At 45.1% G+C, this 26511-nt stretch overlaps 1 protein-coding gene across 2 annotated transcripts in view; it reads left to right on the top strand.

Annotated features, from left to right (window-relative positions):
* Positions 1 to 384: 384 nt before the first annotated feature.
* The window catches only part of bnip2 (BCL2 interacting protein 2), a 53773-nt gene continuing 27646 nt past the window's right edge, over positions 385 to 26511 (top strand). Inside the window, exons 1-5 of one of the 2 annotated variants that reach the window (XM_029752004.1) lie at positions 385 to 778; positions 1078 to 1486; positions 11717 to 11812; positions 14266 to 14345; positions 20164 to 20358. In XM_029752004.1, the coding sequence (XP_029607864.1) occupies positions 1110 to 1486; positions 11717 to 11812; positions 14266 to 14345; positions 20164 to 20358 (748 nt within the window). In that variant the 5' untranslated portion in view covers positions 385 to 778; positions 1078 to 1109. Of the gene's footprint in view, positions 954 to 1077; positions 1487 to 11716; positions 11813 to 14265; positions 14346 to 20163; positions 20359 to 26511 lie in introns of both variants that reach the window. The other variant, XM_029752003.1, reaches the window with a different exon arrangement.

Genomic DNA, 26511 nt, shown 5'->3' with positions numbered 1-26511 from the left:
ATCACGAAACTCCTGTGGGATTTCCTGAAAGACTCCTGCACGCAGAATCATGCAGGAATCCTGTGGGACATTTTTGTAAGAGTTGTTTTTCAAATTCAGAAACAGAAAATGAAAAATGTGTCGTTTTTCCATTATCCGTTTTGCCATCTTAAAATCAAAATAACAAATCATTCAGTACATGGAAGTGTTTCTAAAATCCCCTGTGGGAAAAATGAATGGTGGAAACACGATTGGAACCATTTCCGAGTTTGCCCGTTAGTTTGTATGGATATTATAACTCATACTCCTAGAGCGTCTACTAAATGACTAAAATAAAAAATACATTTATATTGAATAGATCAAATAATTGGACCTGCAGGGGTAGCCAACTCGGGGAGTTTTGTGAAACACTGGTCATAACCAACAGAGGGCATTGTCGGAGAATTTGGCAGCTCTGAGGGGGAGAGAGAGAGACGACGTGTATCTTAATAATAACGGGAAGAAAAGACCAGTGACAGATTAAAAGGAAAAGAGCCGAGAGATTCATTATGAACCGTCGGAAATCAAAGTCTATCATGCTTAAACATCTAACGGAAAGCGATTGAATGTGTTTGATTCTGTCTTCCATGGCTCGCAAAGACATCGTCAAAATCCACTTTATCTAAGTTGGCTAACTAGCTAGCATTGTGGTTAGCGTTAGCATTAGCTGGAGGTCTAAACGGAGGAAGGAAGGAAAAGTTGACGACGCACTGCTCGGCTACAGAGCCAAGTCCTACTGGTGGCTAGCGGTTGTTAGCTAGTAAGTTAGCTGGTTGTTAGCTAGTAAGTTAGCTGGTTGTTAGCTAGTAAGTTAGCTAGTAAGTTAGCTGGTAAGTTAGCTGGTTGTTAACTAGTAAGTTAGCTAACTTAGTTACGTTGTTTCTTTAAACCTGACTCACTCAGTTTGACAACTTCACTTCAAAGAAAAAAAAAAGGTCAATATATGACTTTTGTATTTAGCTACTACTAGAGCTATCAGCTAACAAACCAGCAAGAATCTCATATTCATAAACCGTTACTTTTGGGTTTGAAGCATTTGTGTTTTTTTGTTTTGTCCAGACCCTCTGAAAGGAAGCAGCAGATCAGCTGTGATGGCTACAGATATGATCGACAGTGAGGTAGTGTTGAAGGCTGCGGCTGATAATAACGTTATGAGTCTGAACAATAGCCCAGACATAGACACGGACACACCCAGGATTTATGAGAGCCCTGGAGGAGATATCAGAGACACTCCGAGCCTTTCGTCTCACTCAGAAGACCTGCAAAACAGCAGCACAGAGCTTTCATTGGAAAAGGGCGAAGAGGCCGCAGGAGCAGCGCTACACAGGCCAACCCAAACAGGAGGTCCGCCGCAGGAAACGGTGACTCCAGACAATGGAGAAAAACAGGAGGAAGTGGTGGAAATGGTGCCATGCTCTGCTCCCGTCAGAATACCCCAGACATACTCAACCACTGGACATAACGGAAGGTATGAGCGTACTTCTCACCTCTGTGCTATCTTGTACACTTTAGTTAGAAAAGTTATGTCATTACCTATACAGGAAGACTGCAGTCTGCCAAGAGCTGCTTATTATCAGTGTTATTGCGCTGATATCCTTTGTTGTCAGTGTGATAGCGTCAATTATTATGCATGTTACTGATTATACAGCCAGCTATCACAACAAACCTGCCAAATACCAACATCCATTCAAAATCCTATTTTCCCCAAACCTAACTCCTATCCCCAACCCTAAACCCAACCCCGAACTCTAACCCTAAACCCAACCCTGAACTCTAACCCTAATTATAACTCTAAACCCAACCCGAACTCTAACCCTAAACCCAACCCCTAACTCTAACCCTAACTCCTATCCCCAAACTCTAACCCTAATTATAACTCTAAACCCAACCCCGAACTCTAACCCTAAACCCAACCCCTAACTAACCCTAATTGTAACCCTAAACCCAACCCCTACTCTAACCCTAATTGTAACTCTAACCCCACAGGGATGATTTTCCTTGTTTTACTGTCCTTGTGGGGATCTTTTGGGGATTTCATGTCCCCATGAGGATAGAAGAACAAGACAACACACACAAAATGAGCAATACTACTACATACCACTGTGGACAGTTAACTCTGTCTACCACTGATTTCTCTTGCTGTGTATAACATTAGGCCTGCTGAATAAATAGGTCTCTGACTTCATTAAGTTGAGTTCATTAATTGGTGGACTGACCTGTCATTTACTCAGCATTTATACAGTTAGTTTTAGAGAATAACATCAGAGGCTGTCATGGTTGAGTCCTTCTCTTCCTGTTGCGATTTCAGACTGAGGGTTTAATAGTGACATGTACAGGGGTGCAGGTGTGATTGCAGGGTACAGTGTAAAATAAAATATTCAAAACTCAGGTAGCATCTACCCATCATGGCAATGTGAGGGTATTTACACTCATTGCTTTTCCACCATGTCAGTGGATCACCATCCACCGGAATGCCTCTTGCTGCCTTGTAGGATGCCAGCTCCTCTTTGATGGTGTTGGCAAACGTCTTGCCTGTGTCCTTGCTTGCAAAGGTCTCCCCGAAAAGCTCCTTCATGGCCAAGTTATTTTGTGGAGGGGATGCCTCTTAGTCTGCTCCTGTCGGCTCTGTGGCTTGACCCTGCAGAGAAAATTACTTGAGCTATTAAACTAACTAACTAATTATTTATTTTCATATTTCATAGAACTATAATTGTGGCAATAAAATTGGATAATTTATTATTATTATTATTATTCCAAATAAAAAATGGATGATTCTAATAGCAATACCATAGACTAAGATTAGACTGCAGTATATGTATTATTTAAGTAATTCACTCATTTATTTTTTTACCTCTTCAGTTGCCACAATCTCAGTGGTGAGATCACTGTATGTCCTCCGGCATAGGGCAGGGTCTAGGTGAGACAGGGACTTGAGCAGACAGGGGCTTGAGCAGACAGGGGCTTGAGCAGACAGGGGCTTGAGCAGACAGGGGCTTGAGCAGACAGGGACTTGAGCAGACAGGGACTTGAGCAGACAGGGTCTAGGTGAGACAGGGTCTAGGTGAGACAGGGTCTAAGGTGAGACGGGGACTTGAACAGACGGGGACTAGGTGAGACAGGGACTAGGTGAGACGGGGACTAGGTGAGACGGGGACTAGGTGAGACGGGGACTAGGTGAGACGGGGACTAGGTGAGACGGGGACTTGAGCAGACGGGGACTTGAGCAGACGGGGACTTGAGCAGACGGGGATTTGAGCAGACGGGGATTTGAGCAGACGGGGACTTGAGCAGACGGGGACTTGAACAGACGGGGACTTGAACAGACGGGGACTTGAACCTTGGATCCAGTGCAGTAGATCTATGAAGGTAGTCCTGTACGTTAGGGGGGGTATCTGGGGTTCAGGTCCTCTCTAATGGCAGCCTTCACATCTCTAGTGATGGTGCTGTCTTCCTCACTTGGGGCCATGGATTGTAGAATCCTTGTTTTCAGAGGTAGGATCATGGACACAGACGGTGCCGTTTCAGTGCTCAGTAGGGTTGTAACTGTTTTGAGGGGTTTGAGCACCTGGAGGACCTCCTCTGCTGCTTTCAAGTCATCAGTTAATTTACCATCGAATCACAGCCTACTTCAACTTAGCCAAATGGGTGGTGATTTAACAAAAGCACAATCGTTGTGTGAATGTACCTAACCATAAACATCAATGCCTTAATTAAAATCAATACTCAGAAGTAATTTTTTTTAAACCTGCATATTTAGTGGGGGAAAAAAGTATTTGATCCCCTGCTGATTTTGTACGTTTGCCCACTTACAAAGAAATTATCAGTCTATAATTTTAATGGTAGGTTTATTTAAACAGTGAGAGACAGAATAACAACAAAAAAATCCAGACAAACGCATGTCAAAAATGTTATAATGATTTGCATTTTAATGAGGGAAATAAGTATTTGACCCCTCTGCAAAACATGACTTAGTACTTGGTTGCAAAACCCTTGTTGGCAATCACAGAGGTCAGACATTTCTTGTAGTTTGCCACCAGGTTTGCACACATCTCAGGAGGGATTTTGTCCCACTCCTCTTTGTAGATCTTCTCCAAGTCATTAAGGTTTCGAGGCTGACGTTTGGCAACTCGAACCTTCAGCTCCCTCCACAGATTTTCTATGGGATTAAGGTCTGGAGACTGGCTAGGCCACTCCAGGACCTTAATGTGCTTCTTCTTGAGCTACTCCTCTGTTGCCTTGGCCATGTGTTTTGGGTCATTGTCATGCTGGAATACCCATCCACGACCCATTTTCAATGCCCTGGCTGAGGGAAGGATGTTCTCACCCAAGATTTGACGGTACATGGCCCCGTCCATCGTCCCTTTGATGCGGTGAAGTTGTCCTGTCCCCTTAGCAGAAAAACACCCCTAAAGCATAATGTTTCCACCTCCATGTTTGACGGCGGAGATGGTGTTCTTGGGGTCATAGGCAGCATTACTCCTCCTCCAAACACGGCGAGTTGAGTTGATGCCAAAGAGCTCCATTTTGGTCTCATCTGACCACAACACTTTCACCAGTTGTCCTCTGAATCATTCAGATGTTCATTGGCAAACTTCAGATGGGCATGTATATGCATTCTTGAGCAGGGGGACCTTGCGGGCGCTGCAGGATTTCAGTCCTTCACGGCGTAGTGTGTTACCAATTGTTTTCTTGGTGACAATGGTCCCAGCTGCCTTGAGATCATTGACAAGATCCTCCCGTGTAGTTCTGGGCTGATTCCTCACTGTTCTCATGATCATTGCAACTCCACGAGGTGAGATCTTGCATGGAGCCCCAGGCCGAGGGATATTCACAGTTCTTTTGTGTTTCTTCCATTTGCGAATAATCGCACCAAATGTTGTCACCTTCTCACCAAGCTGCTTGGCGATGGTCTTGTAGCCCATTCCAGCCTTGTGTAGGTCTACAATCTTGTCCCTGACATCCTTGGAGAGCTCTTTGGTCTTGGCCATGGTGGAGAGTTTGGAATCTGATTGATTGCTTCTGTGGACAGGTGTCTTTTTTACAGGTAACAAGCTGCGGTTAGGAGCACTCCCTTTAAGACTCCCTGTCTTTATCTTTTCACTGCAACTCTGCATCGAGATTTAGGGAATTATTACTTTAGAAAGTAACAGCGGCAGTTAAACTGCATTTCACACTATGATGGTTGAACTTGGCAATTGATCCGCGGTTCACATGCGTGCCAGTCTGACAACAAGATAGACGAAGTCTGAGCAAGGGCTGCCTTCCAGAGAGACATCAGAGATTGTAACATTCTCTGTTTCACGGAAACATGGCTCACTCAGGATATGTTGTCAGAGTCGGCACAGCCACCCGGTTTCTTCACACTTCGACAGAAACAAACATCTCTCTGGTAAGAAGAAGGGCGGGGATGTATGCCTTATGATTAACGAGACGTGGTGTGATCATAACATCATACAGGAACTCAAGTCCTTTTGTTCACCTGACCTAGAATTCCTTACAATTAAATGCCGACCGCATTATCTACCAAGAGAATTCTCTTCAATTATAATCACAGCCGTGTATATCCCGCCCAATCAGACACCTAGACGGCCCTTAAAGAACTTCATTGGACTCTATGTAAACTGGAAACCACATACCCTGAGGCTGCATTTATTGTAGCTGGGGATTTTAACAAACATTTGCAAACATAAAAATAGCCACACACACACAGCCACAGCCACACACACACACACACACACAGCCACACACACACACACACAGCCACACAGCCACACACACTCACAGCCACACACACACACACACACACAGCCACACACACAGCCACACACAGCATCTATTGAGGTTCTGCTGCGGCAGTTGGGTGGGAATCTCTTATTTACGTCTGTTGCAGGATGAACGGAGAACTGGCGTCATGTCTAGGATATTGAGCTACCAGTCACAGCACAGATACATAACTGTCTTGTTATGCTTTCTGTATCAGATTATCTCTGACGCCTTGGCTTGCTGCTCTTGAACCTAATGCTGTTCACTGACTGGAACACAGAGAGGTCTTCTGAAAGGATATTGAACTGGGATGACATGATGACCTGTGTCTTATCCTGCAGTCTGGAACCGTTCGTAGTCCTGGTGTGCTTCCTTTCTATAACACGATGACCCGCTTTCTCTCCCTGCAGTCTGCAGCATTAAACTGTTCTCTCTCCCTGCAGTCTGCAGCATTAAACTGTTCTGACCTGTCTCTCTCCCTGCAGTCTGCAGCATTAAACTGTTCTCTCTCCCTGCAGTCTGCAGCATTAAACTGTTCTCTCTCTCCCTGCAGTCTGCAGCATTAAACTGTTCTCTCTCTCTGCAGTTTGCAGCATTAAACTGTTCTCTCTCTCTCCCTGCAGTCTGCAGCATTAAACTGTTCTCTCTCTCTGCAGTCTGTAGCATTAAACTGTTCTCTCTCTCTCTGCAGTCTGCAGCATTAAACTGTTCTGACCTGTCTCTCTCTCTGCAGTCTGCAGCATTAAACTGTTCTGACCTGTCTCTCTCTCTGCAGTCTGCAGCATTAAACTGTTCTCTCTCTCTGCAGTCTGCAGCATTAAACTGTTCTTTCTCTCTGCAGTTTGCAGCATTAAACTGTTCTCTCTCTCTCTCTGCAGTCTGCAGCATTAAACTGTTCTGACCTGTCTCTCTCTCTCTGCAGCATTAAACTGTTCTGACCTGTCTCTCTCTCTCTGCAGTCTGCAGCATTAAACTGTTCTGACCTGTCTCTCTCTCTCTGCAGTCTGTAGCATTAAACTGTTCTGACCTGTCTCCTTCTCTGCAGTCTGCAGCATTAAACTGTTCTCTCTCCCTGCAGTCTGCAGCATTAAACTGTTCTCTCTCTCTCTCTGCAGTCTGTAACATTAAACTGTTCTGACCTGTCTCTCTCTCTGCAGTCTGCAGCATTAAACTGTTCTGACCTGTCTCTCTCTCTGCAGTCTGCAGCTCCAGGAGTCCCTGTCTCTCTCCCTGCCGTCTGTAACATTAAACTGTTCTCTCTCCCTGCAGTCTGCAGCATTAAACTGTTCTCTCTCCCTGCAGTCTGTAGCATTAAACTGTTCTCTCTCCCTGCAGTCTGCAGCATTAAACTGTTCTCTCTCCCTGCAGTCTGTAGCATTAAACTGTTCTCTCTCCCTGCAGTCTGCAGCATTAAACTGTTCTCTATCCCTGCAGTCTGTAGCATTAAACTGTTCTCTCTCCCTGCCGTCTGTAACATTAAACTGTTCTCTCTCCCTGCAGTCTGCAGTATTAAACTGTTCTCTCTCCCTGCAGTCTGTAACATTAAACTGTTCTCTCTCCCTGCAGTCTGCAGCATTAAACTGTTCTCTCTCCCTGCAGTCTATAACATTAAACTGTTCTCTCTCTCTGCAGTCTGCAGCATTAAACTGTTCTCTCTCCCTGCAGTCTGCAGCATTAAACTGTTCTCTCTCCCTGCAGTCTGCAGCATTAAACTGTTCTCTCTCTCCCTGCAGTCTGCAGCATTAAACTGTTCTCTCTCTCCCTGCAGTCTGCAGCATTAAACTGTTCTCTCTCCCTGCAGTCTGCAGCATTAAACTGTTCTCTCTCCCTGCAGTCTGTAGCATTAAACTGTTCTCTCTCCCTGCAGTCTGCAGCATTAAACTGTTCTCTCTCCCTGCAGTCTGTAGCATTAAACTGTTCTCTCTCCCTGCAGTCTGCAGCATTAAACTGTTCTCTATCCCTGCAGTCTGTAGCATTAAACTGTTCTCTCTCCCTGCCGTCTGTAACATTAAACTGTTCTCTCTCCCTGCAGTCTGCAGTATTAAACTGTTCTCTCTCCCTGCAGTCTGTAACATTAAACTGTTCTCTCTCCCTGCAGTCTGCAGCATTAAACTGTTCTCTCTCCCTGCAGTCTATAACATTAAACTGTTCTCTCTCTCTGCAGTCTGCAGCATTAAACTGTTCTCTCTCCCTGCAGTCTGCAGCATTAAACTGTTCTCTCTCCCTGCAGTCTGCAGCATTAAACTGTTCTCTCTCTCCCTGCAGTCTGCAGCATTAAACTGTTCTCTCTCTCCCTGCAGTCTGCAGCATTAAACTGTTCTCTCTCCCTGCAGTCTGCAGCATTAACCTGTTCTCTCTCTCCCTGCAGTCTGCAGCATTAAACTGTTCTCTCTCTCCCTGCAGTCTGCAGCATTAAACTGTTCTCTCTCTCTCTCTGCAGTCTGCAGCATTAAACTGTTTTCTCTCCTTGCAGTCTGCAGCATTAAACTGTTCTCTCTCCCTGCAGTCTGTAACATTAAACTGTTCTCTCTCCCTGCAGTCTGTAACATTAAACTGTTCTCTCTCTCTGCTGTCTGCAGCATTAAACTGTTCTCTCTCTCTGCAGTCTGCAGCATTAAACTGTTCTCTCTCCCTGCAGTCTGCAGCATTAAACTGTTCTCTCTCTGCAGTCTGCAGCATTAAACTGTTCTCTCTCTCTGCAGTCTGCAGCATTAAACTGTTCTCTCTCTGCTGTCTGCAGCATTAAACTGTTCTCTCTCACTGCAGTCTGTAACATTAAACTGTTCTCTCTCTCTGCTGTCTGCAGCATTAAACTGCTCTCTCTCTCTGCAGTCTGCAGCATTAAACTGTTCTCTCTCCCTGCAGTCTGCAGCATTAAACTGTTCTCTCTCTGCAGTCTGCAGCATTAAACTGTTCTCTCTCCCTGCAGTCTGCAGCATTAAACTGTTCTCTCTCCCTGCAGTCTGCAGCATTAAACTGTTCTCTCTCTCCCTGCAGTCTGCAGCATTAAACTGTTCTCTCTCCCTGCAGTCTGTAACATTAAACTGTTCTCTCTCTCTCCCTGCAGTCTGTAACATTAAACTGTTCTCTCTCTCTCTCTGCAGTCTGCAGCATTAAACTGTTCTCTCTCCCTGCAGTCTGCAGCATTAAACTGTTCTCTCTCCCTGCAGTCTGCAGCATTAAACTGTTCTCTCTCCCTGCAGTCTGCAGCATTAAAATGTTCTCTCTCCCTGCAGTCTGCAGCATTAAACTGTTCTCTCTCCCTGCAGTCTGCAGCATTAAACTGTTCTCTCTCCCTGCAGTCTGCAGCATTAAACTGTTCTCTCTCCCTGCTGTCTGCAGCATTAAACTGTTCTCTCTCCCTGCAGTCTGCAGCATTAAACTGTTCTCTCTCCCTGCTGTCTGCAGCATTAAACTGTTCTCTCCCCCTGCAGTCTGCAGCATTAAACTGTTCTCTCTCCCTGCAGTCTGCAGCATTAAACTGTTCTCTCTCCCTGCAGTCTGCAGCATTAAACTGTTCTCTCTCTCTCTGCAGTCTGCAGCATTAAACTGTTCTCTCTCCCTGCCGTCTGTAACATTAAACTTTTCTCTCTCTCTGCTGTCTGCAGCATTAAACTGTTCTCTCTCCCTGCAGTCTGCAGCATTAAACTGTTCTCTCTCCCTGCAGTCTGCAGCATTAAACTGTTCTCTCTCCCTGCAGTCTGCAGCATTAAACTGTTCTCTCTCTCCCTGCAGTCTGCAGCATTAAACTGTTCTCTCTCCCTGCAGTCTGTAACATTAAACTGTTCTCTCTCTCTCCCTGCAGTCTGTAACATTAAACTGTTCTCTCTCTCTCTCTGCAGTCTGCAGCATTAAACTGTTCTCTCTCTCTCTCTGCAGTCTGCAGCATTAAACTGTTCTCTCTCCCTGCAGTCTGCAGCATTAAACTGTTCTCTCTCCCTGCAGTCTGCAGCATTAAACTGTTCTCTCTCCCTGCAGTCTGCAGCATTAAACTGTTCTCTCTCCCTGCAGTCTGCAGCATTAAACTGTTCTCTCTCCCTGCAGTCTGCAGCATTAAACTGTTCTCTCTCCCTGCAGTCTGCAGCATTAAACTGTTCTCTCTCCCTGCAGTCTGCAGCATTAAACTGTTCTCTCTCCCTGCAGTCTGCAGCATTAAACTGTTCTCTCTCCCTGCTGTCTGCAGCATTAAACTGTTCTCTCTCCCTGCTGTCTGCAGCATTAAACTGTTCTCTCTCCCTGCAGTCTGCAGCATTAAACTGTTCTCTCTCCCTGCAGTCTGCAGCATTAAACTGTTCTCTCTCCCTGCAGTCTGCAGCATTAAACTGTTCTCTCTCCCTGCAGTCTGCAGCATTAAACTGTTCTCTCTCCCTGCAGTCTGCAGCATTAAACTGTTCTCTCTCCCTGCAGTCTGCAGCATTAAACTGTTCTCTCTCCCTGCAGTCTGCAGCATTAAACTGTTCTCTCTCCCTGCAGTCTGCAGCATTAAACTGTTCTCTCTCCCTGCAGTCTGCAGCATTAAACTGTTCTCTCTCCCTGCAGTCTGCAGCATTAAACTGTTCTCTCTCCCTGCTGTCTGCAGCATTAAACTGTTCTCTCTCCCTGCAGTCTGCAGCATTAAACTGTTCTCTCTCCCTGCAGTCTGCAGCATTAAACTGTTCTCTCTCTCCCTGCAGTCTGCAGCATTAAACTGTTCTCTCTCCCTGCAGTCTGTAACATTAAACTGTTCTCTCTCTCTCCCTGCAGTCTGTAACATTAAACTGTTCTCTCTCTCTCTCTGCAGTCTGCAGCATTAAACTGTTCTCTCTCCCTGCAGTCTGCAGCATTAAACTGTTCTCTCTCTCTCTGCAGTCTGCAGCATTAAACTGTTCTCTCTCCCTGCCGTCTGTAACATTAAACTTTTCTCTCTCTCTGCTGTCTGCAGCATTAAACTGTTCTCTCTCTCTGCAGTCTGCAGCATTAAACTGTTCTCTCTCCCTGCAGTCTGCAGCATTAAACTGTTCTCTCTCCCTGCAGTCTGCAGCATTAAACTGTTCTCTCTCCCTGCAGTCTGCAGCATTAAACTGTTCTCTCTCCCTGCAGTCTGCAGCATTAAACTGTTCTCTCTCCCTGCAGTCTGCAGCATTAAACTGTTCTCTCTCCCTGCAGTCTGCAGCATTAAACTGTTCTCTCTCCCTGCAGTCTGCAGCATTAAACTGTTCTCTCTCTCCCTGCAGTCTGCAGCATTAAACTGTTCTCTCTCTCCCTGCAGTCTGCAGCATTAAACTGTTCTCTCTCTCCCTGCAGTCTGCAGCATTAAACTGTTCTCTCTCTCCCTGCAGTCTGCAGCATTAAACTGTTCTCTCTCTCTGCAGTTTGCAGCATTAAACTGTTCTCTCTCTCTCCCTGCAGTCTGCAGCATTAAACTGTTCTCTCTCTCTGCAGTCTGAAGCATTAAACTGTTCTCTCTCTCTCTCTCTGCAGTCTGCAGCATTAAACTGTTCTGACCTGTCTCTCTCTCTGCAGTCTGCAGCATTAAACTGTTCTGACCTGTCTCTCTCTCTGCAGTCTGCAGCATTAAACTGTTCTCTCTCTCTGCAGTTTGCAGCATTAAACTGTTCTCTCTCTCTCTCTGCAGTCTGCAGCATTAAACTGTTCTGACCTGTCTCTCTCTCTCTGCAGCATTAAACTGTTCTGACCTGTCTCTCTCTCTCTGCAGTCTGCAGCATTAAACTGTTCTGACCTGTCTCTCTCTCTCTGCAGTCTGTAGCATTAAACTGTTCTGACCTGTCTCTCTCTCTGCAGTCTGCAGCATTAAACTGTTCTCTCTCCCTGCAGTCTGCAGCATTAAACTGTTCTCTCTCTCTCTCTGCAGTCTGTAACATTAAACTGTTCTGACCTGTCTCTCTCTCTGCAGTCTGCAGCATTAAACTGTTCTGACCTGTCTCTCTCTCTGCAGTCTGCAGCTCCAGGAGTCCGTGGCGACCACCGAGGCTCGTCTCCGCATGGAGGGGGTGGAACTTAAAGAGGAGTGGCAGGACGAGGACTTCCCCAGGTAACATGCGTCTTCTGACAACCAGGCATACCTAACGTCCTGACTTTAGCTGTGGTAATTAAAGGCACCTCAGGCAATACTCATAAACCCTCTGATCTCAAGGGAATATTCTCTTTACTGGGTAGTAGTCTTGTACACTACATGACCAAAAGTATGTGGACACATGCTCGTCCAACATTTCATTCCAAAATCATGGGTATTAATATGGAGTTGGTCCCCCCCTTTGCTGCTATAACAGCCTCCACTCTTCTGGGAAGGCTTTCCACTAGATGTTGGTACATTGCTGCTATAACAGCCTCCACTCTTCTGGGAAGGCTTTCCACTAGATGTTGGAACATTGCTGCTATAACAGCCTCCTCTCTTCTGGGAAGGCTTTCCACTAGATGTTGGAACATTGCTGCTATAACAGCCTCCTCTCTTCTGGGAAGGCTTTCTACTAGATGTTGGTACATTGCTGAGGGGACTTGCTTCCATTCAGCCACAAGAGCATTAGTGACGTTGGGCACTGATGTTGGGCGATTAGGCCTGGCTCGCAGTCGGCTTTCCAATTCATCCCAAAGGTGTTCAATGGGGTTGAGGTCAGGGCTCTGTGCAGGCCAGTCAAGTTCTTCCACACCGATCTCATCAAATCATTTATGTATTGACCTCGCTTTGTGCACGGTGGCATTGTCATGCTGAAACAGGAAAGGGCCTTCCACTAAGTTGGAATCACAAAATTTGTCTAGAAGGTCATTGTATGCTGTAGCGCTAAGATTTTCCTTCACTGGAACTAAGGGGTGACAAAAAAGTGATTGTACTGACTTTGCTTCCAGAGGCAGTTTGGAACACTGTGTGGAGGACAGACAGTTTTTACATGCTACATGCTACTACTTTGCGGCTGAGCCGTTGTTGCCTGCTAGACGTTTCCACAGTAACAACACAGTTGACCAAGGTATACATTTGAAAAGTCACTGAACTCTTCAGTAAGGCCATTCCTCTCCCAAATGTTAGCCAAATCCACTCATTTGAAGGGGTGTCCACATACTTTTGTGTATATATATAGTGTATATCTTATTGTAATGCTTTCAACACTGAACGAACAGTTAGTTTCTAGGGGTAATAGCAGCTATATCCTCTACTGTTGTTGGGTGAGGGGCGAGGGTTATAGATGACCTGTTGTTGGATGAGGAGCGAGGGTTATAGATGACCTGTTGTTGGGTGAGGGGCGAGGGTTATAGATGACCTGTTGTTGGGTGAGGGGCGAGGGTTATAGATGACCTGTTGTTGGGTGAGGGGCGAGGGTTATAGATGACCTGTTGTTGGGTGAGGAGCGAGGGTTATAGATGACCTGTTGTTGGGTGAGGGGCGAGGGTTATAGATGACCTGTTGGGTGAGGAGCAAGGGTTATAGATGACCTGTTGTTGGGTGAGGAGCGAGGGTTATAGATGACCTGTTGTTGGGTGAGGAGAGAGGGTTATAGATGACCTGTTGTTGGGTGAGGGTTATAGATGACCTGTTGTTGGGTGAGGGGCGAGGGTTATAGATGACCTGTTGTTGGGTGAGGGGCGAGGGTTATAGATGACCTGCTGTTGGGTGAGGGGCGAGGGTTATAGATGACCTGCTGTTGGGTGAGGGGCGGGGGTTATAGATGACCTGCTGTTGGGTGAGGGGCGAGGGTTATAGATGACCTGCTGTGGGTGAGGGGCGAGGGTTATAGATGACCTGCTGTTGGGTGAGGGGCGAGGGTTATAGATGACCTGCTGTTGGGTGAGGGGCGAGGGTTATAGATGACCTGCTGTTGGGTGAGGGGCGAGGGTTATAGATGACCTGCTGTTGGGTGAGGGGCGAGGGTTATAGATGACCTGCTGTTGGGTGAGGGGCGAGGGTTATAGATGACCTGCTGTTGGGTGAGGGGCGAGGGTTATAGATGACCTGCTGTTGGGTGAGGGGCGAGGGTTATAGATGACCTGCTGTTGGGTGAGGGGCGAGGGTTATAGATGACCTGCTGTTGGGTGAGGGGCGAGGGTTATAGATGACCTGCTGTTGGGTGAGGGGCGAGGGTTATAGATGACCTGCTGTTGGGTGAGGGGCGAGGGTTATAGATGACCTGCTGTTGGGTGAGGGGCGAGGGTTATAGATGACCTGCTGTTGGGTGAGGGGCGAGGGTTATAGATGACCTGCTGTTGGGTGAGGGGCGAGGGTTATAGATGACCTGCTGTTGGGTGAGGGGCGAGGGTTATAGATGACCTGCTGTTGGGTGAGGGGCGAGGGTTATAGATGACCTGTTGCTGGGTGAGGGGCGAGGGTTATAGATGACCTGTTGCTGGGTGAGGAGCGAAGGTTATAGATGACCTGTTGCTGGGTGAGGAGCGAGGGTTATAGATGACCTGTTGTTGGGTGAGGAGCGATTGTTATAGGTGACCTGTTGGGTGAGGGGCGAGGGTTATAGATGACCTGTTGTTCTGTGTCTGTAGGCCCCTACCTGAAGAGGAAGAGGAGGACATTCAGCTGGATGAAGATCTCTTCACTGGACCCTCTGGAGAAGGACAGTCTGGTAAGAAAGCCATTCAGTATCTCTGCTCATCAGTATCTGCCTAACCTCAGATGTTTCTGTTGCATGTTGTTCATGTTATCATTTGGCTGTACAGCCACATCTCTAAGTTGTGTGCAGCCACATCGCTAAGTTGTGTGCAGCCACATCGCTAGGTTGTGTGCAGCCACATCGCTAGGTTGTGTGCAGCCACGTCGCTAGGTTGTGTGCAGCCACGTCGCTAGGTTGTGTGCAGCCACGTCGCTAGGTTGTGTGCAGCCACGTCTCTAAGTTGTGTGCAGCCACGTCTCTAAGTTGTGTGCAGCCACGTCTCTAAGTTGTGTACTGTATCCCAGCCTCTACAAGCTAATGTATGTGCTGTTAGGCCTATATCAAACTGCTCTCTCCTCATCTCCAGGTCTGTAGGCTAGGTAATGTGTATATATTATCTGCAGGTTAGGTAATGTGTATATATTATCTCCAGCTCTGCAGGCTAGGTAATGTGTATATATTATCTGTAGGCTAGGTAATGTGTATATATTATCTCCAGCTCTGCAGGCTAGGTAATGTGTATATATTTTCTCCAGCTCTGCAGGCTAGGTAATGTGTATATATTATCTCCAGCTCTGCAGGCTAGGTAATGTGTATATATTATCTCCAGGTCTGTAGGCTAGGTAATGTGTATATATTATCTCCAGGTCTGCAGGCTAGGTAATGTGTATATATTATCTCCAGCTCTGCAGGCTAGGTAATGTGTATATATTATCTCTAGGTCTGTAGGCTAGGTAATGTGTATATATTATCTCCAGCTCTGCAGGCTAGGTAATGTGTATATATTATCTCCAGGTCTGTAGGCTAGGTAATGTGTATATATTATCTCCAGGTCTGCAGGCTAGGTAATGTGTATATATTATCTCCAGGTCTGCAGGCTAGGTAATGTGTATATATTATCTCCAGGTCTGCAGGCTAGGTAATGTGTATATATTTTCTCCAGCTCTGTAGGCTAGGTAATGTGTATATACAATATATAAACAAAAGTATGTGGACAGCCCTTTAAACTCATCTGTCCTCGGTTGCAACTCTCACAACTGAGTTCCAAACTGCCTCTGGAAGCAACAGCGGCACAACAACTGTTCGTCCGGAGAGCAGTGGTTCCCAAACGTGTTATAGTCCCATACCCCTTCAAACATTCACCCTCCAGCCGTACCCCTTCAAACATTCACCCTCCAGCCGTACCCCTTCAAACATTCACCCTCCAGCCGTACCCCTTCAAACATTCACCCTCCAGCCGTACCCCTTCAAACATTCACCCTCCAGCCGTACCCCTTCAAACATTCACCCTCCAGCCGTACCCCTTCAAACATTCACCCTCCAGCCGTACCCCTTCAAACATTCAACCTCCAGCCGTACCCCTTCAAACATTCACCCTCCAGCCGTACCCCTTCAAACATTCACCCTCCAGCCGTACCCCTTCAAACATTCACCCTCCAGCCGTACCCCTTCAAACATTCACCCTCCAGCCGTACCCCTTCAAACATTCACCCTCCAGCCGTACCCCTTCAAACATTCAACCTCCAGCCGTACCCCTTCAAACATTCAACCTCCAGCTGTACCCCCTCTAGCACCAGGGTCAGCGCACTCTCAAATGTTGTTTTTTGCCGTCATTGTAAGCCTGCCACACACACACTATACGATACATTTATTAAACATAAGAATGAGTGAGTTTGTCACAACCCGGCTCGTGGGAAGTTACAAAGAGCTCTTATAGGACCAGGGCACAAATAATAATATAATAATAAATTATTTTGCTCTTTATTTAACCATCTTACATATAAAACCTTATTTGTTCATCAAAATTGTGAATAACTCACCACAGGTTAATGAGAAGGGTGTGCTTGAAAGGATGCTCATAACTCTGCAATGTTGGTTTGTATTGGATAGAGTCTCAGTCTTAAATCATTTTCCACACACAGTCTGTGCCTGTATTTAGTTTTCATGCTAGTGAGGGCCGAGAATCCACTCTCACATAGGTACGTGGTTACAAAGGGCATCAGTGTCTTAACAGCGAGATTTACCAGAGCAAGAAACTCTGAGCGCAGCCCTATTCAGAAATCTGGCAGTGGCTTATGATTTAAATTCAATTTTCACAGAACCGCTTGTTGCAATTTTGATGAGTCTCTCTTGTTCAGATATCGGTAAGTGGACTGGAGGCAGGGCATGAAAGGGATAACGAATCCAGTTGTTTGTTTCATCCATTTTGGGAAAGTACCTGAGTAATTGCACACCAAGCTCATTCAGGTTCACATTTGACATTGTCCGTAAGCTTGAGTTCATTTGCACACAAAAAATCATACAATGATGGAAAGACCTGTGTGTTGTCCTTGATAATGCAGACAGAGAAGAGCTCCAACTTCTTAATCATAGCCTCAATTTTGTCCCGCACATTGAATATAGTTGTGGAGAGTCCATGTAATCCTAGATTCAGATCATTCAGGTGAGAAAAAACATCACCCAGATGGGCCAGTCGTGTGAGAAACTTGTCATCATGCAAGCGGTCAGACAAGTGAAAATAATGGTCAGTAAAAACTTTAAGCTCATCTTTCAATTCCAAAAAATGTGTCAATACTTTGCCCCTTGATAACCAGTGCACTTCTGTATGTTGTAAAAGTGTTACATGGTCGCTGCCCATATCATTGCATAGTGCAGAAAATACACGAGTGTTCAGGGGCCTTGCTTTAACAAAGTTAACCATTTTCACTGTAGTGTCCAAAACGTCTTTCAAGCTGTCAGGCATTCCCTTGGCAGCAAGAGCCTCTCGGTGGATGCTGCAGTTACCCAAGTGGCATCAGGAGCAACTGCTTGCACGCACTCCACTATGTCTCCCTGTCATAGCTTTTGCACCATCAGTACAGATACCAACACATCTTGACCACCAATGCCCATTTGATGTCACAAAGCTGTCCAGTACTTAAAAAAATGGAAGCAAGTCCCCGCAGCAATTTTCTAACATCTAGTGGAAAGCCTTCCCAAAGGGTGGAGGCTGTTATAGCAGCAAAGGGGGGGACCAACTCCATATTAATGCCCATCATTTTGGAAAGAGATGTTTGACCAGCAGGTGTCCACATACTTATGGTCATATAGTGTATATTTTTTTCTCCAGCTGCTGCAGGCTATGTAATCAAATTATACATTGAATCAAATGTTATTGGTCACATGCACCGAAACAGGTGTAGACCTTTGCGTGAAATGCTGAATACAACAGGTGTAGACCTTTGCGTTGAAATGCTGAATACAACAGGTGTAGACCTTTGCGTGAAATGCTGAATACAACAGGTGTAGACCTTTGCGTGAAATGCTGAATACAACAGGTGTAGACCTTTGCGTGAAATGCTGAATACAACAGGTGTAGACCTTTGCGTGAAATGCTGAATACAACAGGTGTAGACCTTTACGTAAAATGCTAAATACAAAAGGTGTAGACCTTTACGTGAAATGCTACTTATGAGCCCGTTCACAACAATGCAGAGTTAAAAAGTAAGACAAATATTAACTAAATTTAAAAGGAAATAAACTCAACATGAGAAGAAACGTCCTCTCACTGTCAACAGCCTTTATTTTCAGCAAACTTAACATGTGTAAATATTTACATGAACATAGCAAGATTCAACAACTGAGACATAAACTGAACAAGTTCCACAGACATGTGACTAACAGAAATGGAATAATGTGTCCCTGAACAAAGGGGGGGGGGGGGGTCAAAAGTAACAGTCAGTATCTGGTGTGGCCACCACCAGCATTAAGTACTGCAGTGCATCTCCTCCTCATGGACTGCACCAGATTTGCCAGTTCTTGCTGTGAGATGTTACCCCACTCTTCTACCAAGGCACCTGCAAGTTTCCAGACATTTCTGGGGGGAATGGCCCTAGCCCTCACCCTCCGATCCAACAGGTCCCAGACGTGCTCAGTGGGATTGAGATCCGGGCTCTTTGCTGGCCATGGCAGAACACTGACATTCCTGTCTTGCAGGAAATCATACACAGAACGAGCAGTATGGCTGGTGGCATTGTCATGCTGGAGGGTCATGTCAGGATGAGCCTGCAGGAAGGGTACCACATGAGGGAGGAGGATGTCTTCCCTGTAACGCACAGCGTTGAGATTGCCTGCAATGACAACAAGCTCAGTCCGATGATGCTGTGACACACCGCCCCAGACCATGACGGACCCTCCACCTCGATCCCGCTCCAGAGTACAGGCCTCGGTGTAATGCTCATTCCTTCGACGATAAACGCGAATCTGACCATCAACCCTGGTGAGACAAAACCGCGACTCGTCAGTGAAAACTTTTTTGCCAGTCCTGTCTGGTCCAGCGACGGTGGGTTTGTGCCCATAGGCGGCGTTGTTGCCGGTGATGTCTGGTAAGGACCTGCTTACAACAGGCCTACAAGCCCTCAGTCCAGTTTCTCCCAGCCTATTGCGGACAGTCTGAGCACTGACGGAGGGATTGTGCGTTCTTGGTGTAACTCAGGCAGGTGTTGTTGCCATCCTGTACCTGTCCCGCAGGTGTGATGTTCGGATGTACCGATCCTGTGCAGGTGTTGTTACACGTGGTCTGTTTACGTTTATGTTTACGTCATTTAGCAGACGCTCTTATCCAGAGCGACTTACAAATTGGTGCATTCACCTTAAGATATCCAGTGGAACAACCACTTTACAATAGTACATCTATATTTTTTTGGGGGGGAGGTTAAAAGGATTACTATATCCTATCCCAGGTATTCCTTAAAGAGGTGGGGTTTCAGCTGTCTCCAGAAGGTGGTGATTGACTCCGCTGTCCTGGCGTCGTGAGGGAGTTTGTTCCACCATTGGGGTGCCAGAGCAGCGAACAGTTTTGACTGGGCTGAGCGGGAACTGTGCTTCCGCAGAGGTAGGGGGGCCAGCAGGCCAGAGGTGGATGAACGCATTGCCCTTGTTTGGGTGTAGGGCCTGATCAGAGCCTGAAGGTACGGAGGTGCCGTTCTGTCACTGCGAGGACGAAGTCAAAAACTTTCCATTACAGTTTGTAGAAACATGTCAAACGATGTATAGAATCAATCTTTAGGATGTTTTTATCATAAATCTTCAATAATATTCCAACCGGACAATTCCTTTGTCTTTAGAAAGGAAAGAGAACGGAGCTCGTGCTCGCGAGCGATCAACAACTTTATGGTTTTCAGCCAGACCCCTGATTCCAACAGCTCTTATTCTCTCCCCCTTCACAGTAGAAGCCTGAAACAACGTTCTAAAGACTGTTGATATCTAGTGGAAGCCTTAGGAAGTGCAATATGACCCCACAGACACTGTATATTGGATAGGCAATCACTTGAAAAACTACAAACCTCAGATTTCCCACTTCCTGGTTGGATTTTTTTCTCAGGTTTGTGCCTGCCATATGAGTTCTGTTATACTCACAGACATCATTTTAGAAACTCCAGAGTGTTTTCTATCCAAATCTACTAATAATATGCATATCTTAGCTTCTGGGCCTGAGTAGCAGGCAGTTTAGTCTGGGCACACTTTTCATCCGGATGTGAAAATGGCACCCCCAAAGCCATAAGTTAAACCCTTTACAATGAAGATCTGTGAAGTTATTTGGATTTTTACAAATTATCTTTGAAAGACAGGGTCCTGAAAAAGGGACCTTTTTTTTGCTGAGTTTATTTTCTCCAGCTTCTGTAGGCTATGTAATGTGTATATATTTTCTCTAGCTGCTGCAGGCTATGTAATGTGTATATATTTTCTCTAGCTTCTGAGAGGGGTAAGGTATCTAGGCTTGCCTATATCTAACTTCTCTCTCCTCTCCCAGCTTCTGCAGGGGGCTATTCTGCTCTGAGTGGTGGTAAGAAGACTAAGAAGAAGCTGGCTGCCCCAGACATCAGCCTGACTCTGGATCGGAGTGAAGGATCTCTTCTGTCTGATGAGCTGGAGGAGGAGAGTGCAGAGCTAGACCTGGATGATATAGACACACCGTCTGACAACAGTAATGAGTTTGAATGGGAAGGTATGGACCTGTAACACAATGTCCTTGTATAACATTAGGTACAACCCTGGACTTTTTGTGTAGCGTTGATCCGAACGTTCTGACCTCCCAACGGCAGTCAAGCACCCAAACTAACTGGCTAGCTAGCTAGCTAGACTCAAATGAGAGAACATCCCACTCTGACCATTTTACTCCCCCTAGCAGAGCTGGTTAGGCTGTTTTCATGTTATCCGGGGCGTTTGTGACTAACTGTGCTGCTGGCAACATTTTAGTTACGCTTTTTTTTGCCGACATTTACTGACACTGGCCATATTTAATGGGTGTTCAGCGTTCGTAAATGTATCAGTTATTCTGCGCTCTGGCACACTCAGACGAGAGTGCTCTGAAATCGGAGTACATGGCCATACTGAATTTACGAATGTACCCGAAATGGTTACTTGCATAACCAATCAGGTTTAATGTAGCTAGCTAACTTCAGGCTTTAACTAGCCAAGCAAATGCCTCTGAGATACGAATAATAAGATCATACACGTAACGTTAGCTAGCTAGCTAACAGCACACTTTAACTTGGAAAGGAAACAACTTTGTCAAAATTAGAATTGTGTAATATCTGGAAATGTAGCTAGCTAGACTATCTTACCCGTACACATCATGGATGGATGCCTCTCCCTGTCACGGAAGCCATGGTTGCCCTTAGTTTGAAGATGTAATCCAGATCCTCGTGTTTTCTCATCATACTCTAATTCCACTGATTTCCAAACTTGGTTCTCCAGGAAGTGGAGAGCAACACTTATGCAGTTCTTCTAAACACCATATTTCAAAAAAGGTATGTTAGACATACTACACATACTAACTAGCTCAAATAGACAGAAGCGTGCTATATGTCAGACCAATCCGAACTCCTCTCTCGGCATGTCCAGCCCACTCATTATCTCAGACATTCATGGCTAGCAGGAAGGTTGCTGCCGCTTTTTCTGTGGCTAAACCAACAAGGCTCGTAATTTAACAATTGTATTCTTATTTACTGGTGGCATACGAGTTTGTTACTAAGGCACATGAAAGTTCACATGTTCGAGAAGGCATTTCTACCAAAAAAAAACAATTTTGAAAAAAATATATAAAAAACATGACATTCAAATGTCTCTCGTGTGAGGTAGTGACCCGCGTCATACACCTAGTTTCCTGTTATGGGTCACATATTCATTATCCCGGACCAGGCCCAAATCCCCGACACTCGAAGATGGAGAAGGTGGCGCTATAGAGGCCGGCGTGCGGTAACCTTGATGAGACAACTGCGGCGAGTGAATAAATCGCCCTCTACCCTCTGTTCTTTTGGCTTATAGAAAGGTGTACATGTATGCCGATGACTCAAGTGTTATATTAAGTCCGCAAGCTAGATCCCTGCAATGTCTCATTTAAGATCTAGTTAACTTTTCTGGCCTGGAATAAAACCTAATTAAGATAAGTTTACCGTATTATGTATTGGATCTTTAAAAAAGACAACTTTTACATTACCCTGCAGTTTAAAATGGGCTGACGGTGAAGTAGACATTACAGTGCATTCGGAAAGTGTTCAGACCCCTTGACTTTTCCCAAATTTTGTTAAGTTAGTCTTATTCTAAAATTGATTAAATACATTTTTTCCCTCATCAATCTGCACACAATACCCCATAATGACAAAGGAAAAAAATGTTTTTTAGGATTGTTTGCTTATTTATATATATTTCTTTAAAGCATTTTATTACATTTACTTAAGTATCAAGTATCCTTTACTCAGTACTTTTGTTGAAGCACCTTTGGAAGCGATTACAGCCTCAAGTCTTCTTGGGTATGACGCTACAAGCGTGGCACACCTGTATTTGGGGAGTTTCTCCCATTCTTCCTTGCAGATCATCTCAAGCTCTGTCAGGTTGGATGGGAAGCGTCGCTGCACAGCTATTTTCAGGTCTCCAGAGATGTCCGATCGGGTTCAAGTCCAGGCTCTGGCTGGGCTACTCAAGGACATTTAGGGACCCACTCAACGACATGTCCTGAAGCCATTCCTGCGTGGTCTTGGCTATTTGCTTAGGGTCGTTGTCCTGTTGGACGGTGAACCTTCGTCCCACCCCAGAGGTCCTGAGTGCTCTGGAGAAGGTTTTCATCAGATCTCTCTGAACTTTGCTCTCTTCATCTTTCCCTCAATCCTGACTAGTCTCCCAGTCCCTGCTGCTGAGAAACATCCCCACAGCATGAGGCTGCCACCACCATGCTTCACCGTAGGGATGGTGCCATGTTTCCTCCAGACGTGACACTTGGCATTCAGGCCAAAGAGTTCTATCTTGGTTTAATCAGACAAGAGAATCTTGTTTCTCATGGTCTGAGAGTCCTTTAGATGCCTTTTGGCAAACTCCAAGCGGGCTGTCATGTGACTTTTACTGAGGAGTGACTTCCGTCTTGCCACTCTTCCATAAAGGCCTGATTGGTGGAGTGCTGCAGAGCTGGTTGTCCTTCTGGAAGGTTCTCCCATCTCCACAGAGTGACCATCGGATTCTTGGTCACCTCCCTGACCAAGGCCCTTCTCCCTCAATTGCTCAGTTTGGCCAGGCGGCCAGCTCAAGGAAGAGTCTTGGTGGTTCTGAACTTCTTCCATTTAAGAATAATGGAGGCCACTGTGTTCTTGAGGAACTTAAATGCTGCAGACATTTTTTTGGTACCCTTCCCCAGATCTGTGCCTCGGCACAATCCTGTCTCGGAGCTCTACGGTCAATTCCTTCGACCCAATGGCTTGGTTTTTGCTCTGACATGCACTGTCAACTGTGGGACCTTATATAGACAGGTTTGTGTCTTTCCAAATCATGTCCAATCAATTGAATTTACCACAGGTGGACTCCAATCAAGTTGTAAAAACATCTCAAGGATGATCAATGGAAACGATGCACCTGAGCTCAATTTCATGTCTCATAGCAAAGGGATACTGAATACTTATTTAAGTAAGATATTTCTGTATTTTTATTAATACATTTCCAAAGATTTCATAAAACCTGTTCTCGCTTTGTCTTTATGGGGTATTGTGTGTAAATTGAGTAAAAAATTATAATTGAATAAGGCTGTAACGTAACAATGTGGATAAAATCAAGGGGTCTGAATACTTTCTGAATGCACTGTACTTGATAATCATATCCCAAAAGATCAGTGGTGGGAAAAAGTACACAATTGTCATACTTGAGTAAAAGTATACATACCTTAATAGAAAGTTTCTCAAGTGAAAGTCACCCAGTAAAATACTACTTGAGTAAAAGTCTAAAAGTATTCGGTTCTAAATATACTTTATCAAAAGTAAAAGTATACATCATTTCAAATTCCTTTTAAGCAATGTATGGCACACTTAAAATGTATGGCACACTCCAACACTCAGACATCATTTACAAAATATGCATTTGTGTTTAGTGAGTCCGCCAAGCAGAAGGGATGACCATGTGTTGCCTTGATTAAGTCTGTGAATCAGTCCATTTTCCTGTCCTGCTAAGACTTCAAAATGTAACGAGTGCTCTTGGGTGTCAGGTAACATGTATGGAGTAAAAAGTACATAATTTCCTTAGGAATGTTGTCAAGTAAAAGTAGTCAAAACTATAAATAGTAAAGTACCGATACCCAACAAACTACTTAAGTAGTACTTTAAAGTATTTTTACTTAAGTACTTTACACCACTACAAAATATATATAAATGAGCTAGTAAAAATAGACAACATCCTGCAACCACGGAGAGGTAAATACCAGTCTATTTATAGTCCTTAGTCATATCGGTTTACTCACTTACTGCCTACTACATATCTGTTTACATACTTACTGCCTACTACATATCTGTTTACATACTTACTGCCTACTACATATCTGTTTACATACTTCCTGCCTAGTACATATCTGTTTACCTATGTTAGGTTCTTGTTTATCTTAGTAAATAACCCACGGACACTAGAGAAGCTTTAACCAAGTTTAATTCTTCCCAAAGGTTCTGTACAGCTGTAATCAGACAACCCAACATTTGTCCCATCCAGATATTTATATCCCACTTAAGACACTCCTCCTCCTCCAATCTTTCTTATGGTTTAACAGGAAAAGAGTAACAAGATCCCAAACCCTTATTACCCCCTTCAGGTGACCTGTCCTCACCTCCTGACCCCAACCTCCTGACCTCAATTACATATCTGTTCACCTACTTACTGCCTACTACATATCGGTGTACTCACTTAGTGCCCCCCCTGCTTGATATGGCAACTGCTCGGCATCTGACCGTAAGGCGCTACAGAGGGTAGTGCTGTACGGCCCAGTACATCACCGGTGCCAAGCTCCCTGCCATCCAGGACCTCTATACCAGGCGGTGTCAGAGGATGGCCCGAAACATTGTTAGACTCCAGCCACCCAAGTCATAAACTGTTCTCTCAACTGTACCGGGCAGATGGCGTCGTGTGGGCTTGCTGATGTCAACGATGTGAACAGAGTACCCCCCATGTTGGGGTTATGGTATGGGCAGGCATGAGCTACGGACAACTAACACAATTGCGTTTTAACGATGGCAATTTGAATGAACAGAGATACCGTATTAAATTGCAGAGCGCCAAATTCAAATTAAACTACTATAAATATTTAACTTGCATGAAATCTCAAGTGCAATACATCAAAATAAAGCTTAAGTTGTTGTTAATCTAGCCACCGTGTCAGATTTCAAAAAGGCTTTACGGCTAAAGCAAACCATGCGATTATCAGAGGACAGCGCTCAGCACACAAAACATTATAAACAGTTAGCAGCCAAGTAGATTAGTCACGAAAGTCAGAAATAGAGAGAAAATTAATCACTTACCTTTGATCTTCATATGGTTACACTCACAAGACTCCCGGTTACACAATAAATGTTTGTTTTGTTCGATAAAGTCCCTCTTTATATCCAAAAACCTCAATTTTGTTGGCGTGTTTTGTTCAGTAATCCAATGGCTCAAATGCGGTCACAAGAGGCATACGAAAATTCCAAATAGTTTCCGTAAAGTTCGTAGAAACATGTGAAACGATGTTTATAATCAATCCTCAGGTTATTTTTAGCCTAAATAATCGATAATATTTAAACCGGACAAAAGCGTTGTCAGTATAAAAGAAAAACAACGAACGGCGCGCTCTCGGGATTGCGCACCACAGGTTGGGGTCTTTCCACTGGCCTCTCATTGAAACTGCTCATTCTCCCTCATTTTTCAGAATAAAGGCCTGAAACAATGTCTAAAGACTGTTCACAGCTAGTGGAAGCCATAGGGAATGGAATCTGGGTCCTATCCCTTTAAATGGTGGATAGGCTTTCAATGGAAAAACATCCATTTCAAAATAATAGCACTTCCTGAATGGATTTTCCTCAGGTTTTTGCCTGCCATTTCAGTTCTGTTATACTCACAGACATTATTTTAACAGTTTTAGAAACTTTAGTGTTTTCTATCCAAATCTATATATGCATATCCTAGCTTCTGGACCTGAGTAGCAGGCAGTTTAATTTGGGCACGCTTTTCATCCAAAATTCAGAATGCTGCCCCCTATCCCAAAAAAGTTAAACAGTAAATTAACTTTGTATCGCTTAACCTGGGACAATAGTAGTAGTGTGTGAGTCTTAGTGAAGTTCTCCCTCAGCTTTAGGACCCCAGAGGATCCAAACCTAGCCATTAGAGTTGAAAAGGGCCCTCCCGCTAACTGCCATGTTAAAAAATATCTATCCAGCTTATTCTCTGGTTAAATAAACCTGTCCAGCTATAACTGCCTGGTTACATAAACCTAGACAGGACATTCGTCTATCCCAGGACATTAGTCTATCCCAGGATAGGATACTAGTCTATCCCAGGATAGGATACTAGTCTATCCCAGGATAGGATACTAGTCTATCCCAGGACAGGACACTAGTCTGTCCCAGGACAGGACACTAGTCTATCCCAGGACACTAGTCTGTCCCAGGACAGGACACTAGTCTGTCCCAGGACAGGACACTAGTCTGTCCCAGGACAGGACACTAGTCTGTCCCAGGACAGGACACTAGTCTGTCCCAGGACAGGACACTAGTCTGTCCCAGGACAGGACACTAGTCTGTCCCAGGACAGGACACTAGTCTGTCCCAGGACAGGACACTAGTCTGTCCCAGGACAGGACACGAGTCTGTCCCAGGACAGG

Source organism: Salmo trutta, chromosome 4 (assembly GCF_901001165.1).
Source record: "Salmo trutta chromosome 4, fSalTru1.1, whole genome shotgun sequence".
Classification (NCBI taxonomy): Eukaryota; Metazoa; Chordata; class Actinopteri; order Salmoniformes; family Salmonidae; genus Salmo; species Salmo trutta.
The sequence above is the reverse complement of the archived record's forward strand: the minus strand, read 5'-3'. Positions and strand labels throughout refer to the sequence as shown.